Source organism: Oxyura jamaicensis, chromosome 2, assembly GCF_011077185.1.
Source record: "Oxyura jamaicensis isolate SHBP4307 breed ruddy duck chromosome 2, BPBGC_Ojam_1.0, whole genome shotgun sequence".
In the NCBI taxonomy this organism is placed as follows: domain Eukaryota; kingdom Metazoa; phylum Chordata; class Aves; order Anseriformes; family Anatidae; genus Oxyura; species Oxyura jamaicensis.
The window spans coordinates 104,121,196-104,128,558 of record NC_048894.1 but is presented as its reverse complement, the minus strand read 5'-3'; the positions used below and the strand labels follow the sequence as shown (position 1 = coordinate 104,128,558).

The 7,363-nt window shown below is 41.4% G+C and overlaps 1 protein-coding gene across 3 annotated transcripts in view; it reads right to left on the bottom strand.

Annotated features, from left to right (window-relative positions):
* The window catches only part of TMEM241 (transmembrane protein 241), a 54,808-nt gene extending 47,973 nt beyond the window's left edge, over positions 1-6,835 (bottom strand). For 2 of the 3 annotated variants that reach the window (XM_035317286.1, XM_035317287.1), the window contains exons 1-3: positions 6,679-6,835; positions 4,720-4,766; positions 2,089-2,166 (exon numbers count right to left, since the gene is read on the bottom strand). In XM_035317286.1, coding sequence (XP_035173177.1) covers positions 2,089-2,166; positions 4,720-4,766; positions 6,679-6,750 — 197 coding nt within the window. In that variant the 5' untranslated portion in view covers positions 6,751-6,835. The remainder of the gene's footprint in view (positions 1-2,088; positions 2,167-4,719; positions 4,767-6,678) is intronic. The other variant, XM_035317285.1, reaches the window with a different exon arrangement.
* Positions 6,836-7,363: the final 528 nt, after the last annotated feature.

Genomic DNA, 7,363 nt, shown 5'->3' with positions numbered 1-7,363 from the left:
GAAAGCAGGCTATCCATAAAACCAAAGAGAAATTACTCTAATTAATGTTTAATGGAACTGAGGACCTGTTTTTATTTGCTTTATTGTGAAGCTAGTATTCCTGACTTTGTCATACCTTTCAGACAAAGGGTAGCATTCTCTATGTAATAAAATAATTCTTTGGAAATACTTTGAGATAACCTGAACTGGCTCAGAAAGCACGAGATCAGTCTGCAGAACAAAAATATTCAAGACTTTGTAGAAACACACAGATGGGTAGAATTTTGTTATTTCCAGGATGAGAAGACTGATGACTGGATATAGTAGTTTTAAATATTCTAAATATCCTACATGTACGCACACAAAGAAGATCCAGAGACCAATATTATCCAAGAGAGGGGATAAAAAAAAGCCCTTTCCAGACCACCAGGAGAATATCTTTGCAGGGGAAAGGACCTTGAGAGGAAAGAGCAGACAGAAGCTCTGAAATACTATGGGTTGTTCCTTTTTTTTTTTTTTTTTTTTAATAGAGGAGATCTATGCTACAAGTTCAGCTCGGCAAAGCATGCACTTAATTCTTCTGAAGAAATATTTAAATTCATGCTTAAGTACTCAGCTGAATTACAGCTAAAACACATCCTTTAATTCTGATCATTTGGTCCACAGCTGATACAAAATGCATGTTCTGGAAAACTACTAAAAGCTTTCTCAAGATTTGTTTAAAACAGTTTCCCTAGCATATGCTGACATCTAGCGGTGTCTCGAGTTTTTTACTTGATTTAAAGCAGAAGTAATTTCTCATCTAGTGACGAAAAGATTAATTAAAAAGGACATTACTGATGGCTGTATTCATTTGTCCTTCAGGCTGTACTGCGAAGACAAAATATGCAGAAACAATACATATATTTGACAACAATATGTATCAGAAATTGTTACTAAAGCAAAGTTTGGAACCTAATCGCACTTCAACCAGCATCAATGACAGCTTTCCACAACAATATCATTTTAGCTAAACATAAAGATAAAAGATAGAGACTTAAATTTTGTTTCCATTTACAACTTTGCTTAGGTTTCAGGGGTGATGTAGTCACGTGCACTCAGAAAAATAAAACAGAACTTAGCCTGGTTCTTCTCACACACATACACGCAGGAGATTTCATTCTAAATGAGAAGCTTTGGTTTTGCAAATCAATTGCTTGTAAGCCAAACAGAAAACTTATCAGCTGTCATTTGCTAATACAGAATCACTGATTAAAAAAAATCCATTAGAAGGGAACTCTGGCAGTCATCTAGCCCAATACCCCAGCTTCAGATTTAAACCTGGGGGTTGTTCAATCGTTTTTTTTAATATCTCCAGTGATGGGGATTCAACAATTTCTGTAGGTAAACAGTCTTATAGATCATAACATTTTGTGAAATATGAAGGATGCGTCATGTTCCGTACTATGGAATGGATCCCTCTAAACACAGTACAGTATTCCGGGTGACTCTTCTAATTTGCAGACACACAGTTCAAGAAGATGATCTTGATCCAACAAAGCACATTTGAATTTGGAGTTTGATTATTATAGCAATAATTTTATTATACCAACCCTGTGCACTGCAATGGCTACTCTTGCCACGCGTTTATGAAGACTACAGGTACACATAAGGGTGCGTCCCATAAATGAGAATCATACACTTCTTACAGAGGAAAAGGCAGATTACATTTTCAGACTCCACTGCACTTAGATTTTAGGAAAGGGGGGTTTTAACTACTATTACTTTTAGTTTCTCTTATGGTACTTTTAAGATAACCCAGGGAGGAGATGCAGAAAAATGCGTGGATGAATTAGCTTGTAGTCTTCTCTAATGGCTTCCTTTTTTCATTACCTTACCAAAGGTTAAACTGAATCCACTTTATCTTAATGATCTGTTGAAATACATGTCCTTGAACATTCATTAGACTGAAACACAAGACCTCACATATACTTGTGAGGCAGAACACACAGACACACACACACTGTCTGATGTTTTTGAGAAGTTAGGAACTTCCATAACCAACTTAACCGTGCTATAACTCAACTACAGAAAATAAGTATTTAGCAGATACTGAAAACCCCACATTACCTTGAACACAAGCTTATTTCCACCCAGCCCAACTTCCAGGAGATATGAAGCAGAATTCCACCGACTAACGTCTGCCACCTGAAATAGAAACAAACACTATCTCTAAATTGTTTGTCTTTTTTAACCCTGTGGAGCACGATTTCAGAATCCCTAAAACTTCTCAGAGCACACCCAGGACTATAGTTATTACCGTTTCTTCAGGTTATCAGGGATGGCACTATTCCTCTTTCAATCTTCCATTTTCTGGGCCTTTATTTCCTCCAATTTTTCCTATTACTCTGGTGCTTCCAATCTCATGTTTCAAATGTTTAATAAAGGACCATCTACCAAGATTACCTTAGTCATGTTATTGAATGCCCATTTTATTTTTTCTCCCAACACAAGATTAACAACAATAATAGTGCTGTTACAACCGTGGTAATCTAAAGATGCAAGCGAGGCAGGGTTTGTGACAAGAGATAAAGAGCTGTTCATACATAAACTGTCATTGTTAGAGCAAATAAACATGACTTCAGAATTCAGACTGACTTCAGCTGGATGACCCAATAAGCCCCAAGGATGAAGTGTGTCATGTAGTCCTGGTAATTTCAAACATTAGCTTTATACTTTTCATTGATATTCATGCTGGACCTAAATTACACACTCCCTAGAACAGAGATGACATGTTTTCCCTGCATCTTGTGTAGCAAGCACCAACTGAAGTGTCATCAACAATCAAATCATTATGCTGCAGGAGCCTCTGCTTCAGAGCATCTAGAGAAAACATCTTTACAGACAGATAACTTTGCATATATACCACAATACTGTTACACACCTTTTCAATGAGAAAAATCACCATTACACACGTTCTGAATTGACTTACCTATCTAATAATATATCCTATCACAAAGGTATTCCTTAGCCTACTACAGAAATAGCATGTGAGGCCTCAGTGATGACTGCAGGTAGTTTTGACTGCAGGTAAAATTAGTACTGGTGCATGGTCATTTTTTTTAAGCTTTAAAATAAATGATCAGCTTCCTTCTTCAGGCTAGTGGTTTTCAGAGAGGCATTTCTTGGGTGAAAATACTTGAGCATTTAACACATGACAGGTACTGCACAACAGCATGAAGTCACATTAACGGGTATAGAAAGGGGTTTATTGATTATTCCCATTCACTCCAATAAGCAATTATTTAAAAATCTCTCTCACGCACACACAAATTGATGAGTATTTGCTCTATGCAGCATTACCTACAATTAGACATTGTCAGAGCAGACATTGTGCATAAAGGCATGACGAACATTCAATGCTACTATCTCAGGTCACTTGACCTTTTTCAGATGAGGAACATTTCAGAGCTTAAAAGCCAGATTCCCCTCTTGTTTGCTGCAGGCCTGATCATGCTCTACATTCTAAACCATTGATGAATTCCCATCAACTTTACATGAATAATTTTGTATCATCTCATATTTTAAGGACAGAATTTGAAGCTTGTAATAATTCCATATCCTCAGCACTACTGTCATATTCTCTTACATTGTAGAGGGGAAAAAAGCAGTTATCAACAAACAGTAATGACATGAATTGGGCCTAACACTCTTCCCCCTTTGTTCATCTACCTTAGCGCTAAATGAAAGCGCACCTGAGTCACTTAAATTTCAAGGAATGGTCACTTTTAAAAAACAGAATTACTAAGATGCATCTCAGATGCATTTCGAAATAACAGGAAAAGGGAAGTAACTGGTAACACAGACACCATAAAGCAGTTCCTTGTCATTGAGCATATGGCTTTTTACTGTTGACTTACCACACTTGTGTTTGACATACATTACAAAAGAACCTTTTCCCATATGTTAAAAGCCTTCTCCAAGAGACTGCATGTTTACTGAAGGAAGCATTCATGGCATATAGAGCTGTGTATATTCAGAGAAAATGGAGATTGCCAGGTGAATTATTCCTAGGCAATTACAGCCCTGGAGCTACAAGTCAGGCAAAAATGTAAGCCATGATAAGCAACAGTAAAGGCATTAAAGATATCCAACATCTGCAGATTTTACCAGTGTCTCAGAAGAACAAAGGGAGAAGTCTTGAATGTAAGAGGGCAGAATTTCACTAACTGTCTCACCAATTATTAACAGTACTGATGGTCTATGAATACTTGGCAAAGCATTAGATTTTTCATTACTGTCATTAAGGTATCATAAGGACTACACAGCTAATACACAGCTACAACAAATGCCAAGCATGAAAATAAGCAGCACTGTATATGTGTACACCTTAAGATGGGTTCAAGGTCAGTTTTCATTAGCAGAGTAAAAAAGAATACACCAAATCTGCCTGTTATCCATGAGAGCCATATCCCATGGAGACAGCCAGTACTATAATTACTACTTTTCTACTCTAAAGCATAAAACTTCCATGAAAACCAAGAAATTTTGGGGTATATATATCCTAATTACATCACCATTATCATGTTTAAAAGTTAACCAAGACAAATTAATGTCTGTTTTACTAAAGCTTCACGAAGTACGTTCTCTAGACAGCAGCAGCCTGTAATGGCATGAAGTACCAAAATCGGCTTCAGCATGGCACGGCAAGACTGATTAAAGTCATTTTTCAAACAATTGTATTCTTAAAATGGTACTTACCCTTGAAAAAGGGTAGGGTAGGTAAATTTCAGGACAGACAGGACATACTGGAAAACAAACACCAAATTAATGGACCTCAAACATCCACGGAGTTATAACATCAACAAGCAATTACAAGAGTAACAAAATACAAGAAGCCCCTACTGAAATAAAGAAATGTAAAAAAATAAGAGACAGTCTCAATGTTTTCTGTAACTTCTTTTCCTATGCCAAAACTGCTGGATGCTGCCCCAGTCACCGTGGAAGGTAGTAGACACAGAAGTGTGTGAGGCACAGAGCAGACACACTGAACACCGGAGAGAAGGATGCCTACCGAGTTGCTCTTTCACTTGCTGAGCACATACCACACTTTGCACTGAATAGGAAAAGGACGTACAGGAACAAAAAGATACAAGAACTTGTCAATTAAAATCATATACCACAGAGACAAGCTTTGGCAGGATTAAGACTGATAGCTTTGAGATAATTGTCTCCTGATGATTAATCCATTTGTACCTGACACTGCTCACCCAGTTTTGTGTAAAACATGAAGTAGTCCACGAAGCCCTTCGGAGATGTAATATACTGTGCAGGTGTGGAAGTAGCTTTGTGTCTTTGCTTTAGCATGCTTTGTCAGGGTCTGCATGTACGGATGCAAGCATTTTTTCCCCATATACGCATGCATCTATGAGACAGAAATGCATCTACCTTTCCATACGCAAACCAGGATCTAACAATCTTCTGTGATAAAGTACACGGACACTATTTGTGCAAAGGAGAAGAACGGCTGGAGCTTCCTCAGGGGAAAGGAAAGGTACCTGCCACTCCCTCCAGGAGCCGGCAGCAGCTAACGAACACAAGAAGCTGAAAGCAAAACTGCACCGAACAAAGTCAGTTTTAGAGGTGGTGGCGGCGTGTTACTGAGAAACTGGCATCAATTCACACAGAGATAAGGCACATTGGCTCACAAGGGGTCGTGTTTTGCACAGATTTGTCAGAAGTAGTAATTGGCTTTTAAATTGGGAGGGTGTACCTGTGCAAGTCCATACCCCCACTTCCATTTATATACCACCTGGGACAAACAAAAGTTCTATATTCTGATTATTTTCAGCCTCATTATGTTAAAACCTACTTTCAAGTTTGAAAATAGAGGCCCTACATCAAAGCTCTTCCAGCTTCCTCTGAAGTACAGTTAAGCCAAGCATCTTTTCCAAGACAGGAGGCAACCTGGCAGCTGTTGTAGCCCCTTTCTGTTTCACTAGCCAACACACCTCATTTGACAGAATTGTTAGGAGCAATATCTCCTATGAACTCTGCTTCATATCTGGACCCTGATCTACTTCTGGGCATGCTTACGGGCAGACTTGCCTTGGAGCAGAAACCAGCAGTGCACACCAAGAACAGATTTCAGTCTCACCTCCAGAACACCACATTTCTTTAACTCTCCCTCAGGAAATCCGTGCCCTGGTTACTTCCAAACCACATCTTTTCTTTCAGAAAGGTACAGTCAGAAACACAGACGCTCTCTGAAAAATTGGACAGGAAAGGGCAGCAGCTGTCTCCTGTATCAACACAAACTCTTTCAAGCTATGTTTAAGCAGTACACTTTTGTTCACACTTCGGCCGCTTGGATCCTTCAGCAATGCCAACTAAGCTGCAGAGCAGAAAACAGATTTATTGTCCTGAATTTGACTGACGGCTTGCCCTCAGTCTGCAGGTTAATTAAACCCCAGGAGCACGCACAGAAGCTAACGCTGGCCTGCTACTACACCACTCTGACGGCTTACCACGGATGCCCGGCGCTATCACCCCACGCCCCCCATGTTGTGAGGCGAAGGGCCGTGAGCCGGGCAGCCAGCCGTCCCCAGCCCCGCCGGGGCAGCCCGACCGCAAGCCGCAGGCCGCCGCCACGTGTCCCGGGGCCCCGGCTTCAGCCACCGCCGCCCCGGCCTCTCTGGGCTCCCCTCCGGAGCACCTCACCTTGTTGGTGAAGCAGGACGCCAGGTAGAAGAGGCAGAAGGCCAGCCCGCCCGCCGGCCGCTTCAGGTACATCGGGCACCGGCCCAGCCGCCCGCGGCCATGGCGGGGCAGCGGCCGCTCCCCCGGGCGCCTCCTCCTGAAGGGGGCGAGGCCGCCATGAGCGGGGCGGCGCGGAGCGGGGCCGGGCCCCGAAGGGGGAATGCGAAGACGGTTCCTCTGCTAGCCGGGTGTCACCCGCCGTAATTGCACTCATGTTCATTTAGATGACATCCAGAGCGAGGCGAGGATAGAAGAAAACGCAGGCTGGGACCAAAATGGCAGCGTCTGCACGACGAGCAGAGACCAGAATCCCTCAGTCTGTATTCATCCGCTGCTGTACACCAACGTAAATTTCAAGCCGTTTATGACAAACTTTCATTTTGGTAATTGCCATTCCTTGCACGTAAGGAATACACTCCTTCTGTGACACCTCCGGGCTCTCAGAGATGCAGCCCGGAGACAATTTTGCCTCTGCTCCCCGCTTCTGACAAGTTAGCGCTTCCAGTTTCAAACATCGCACTTACAAATATGCCATTAAACGTATCAGCCCACCTTTCTGCCTGTGTTTAGTTATCAATGTGAAGCTGAATGGAGGTGTATGAATGTGTATGAACGCTGGTAATTAGAGAATATTTGATAAGATTAT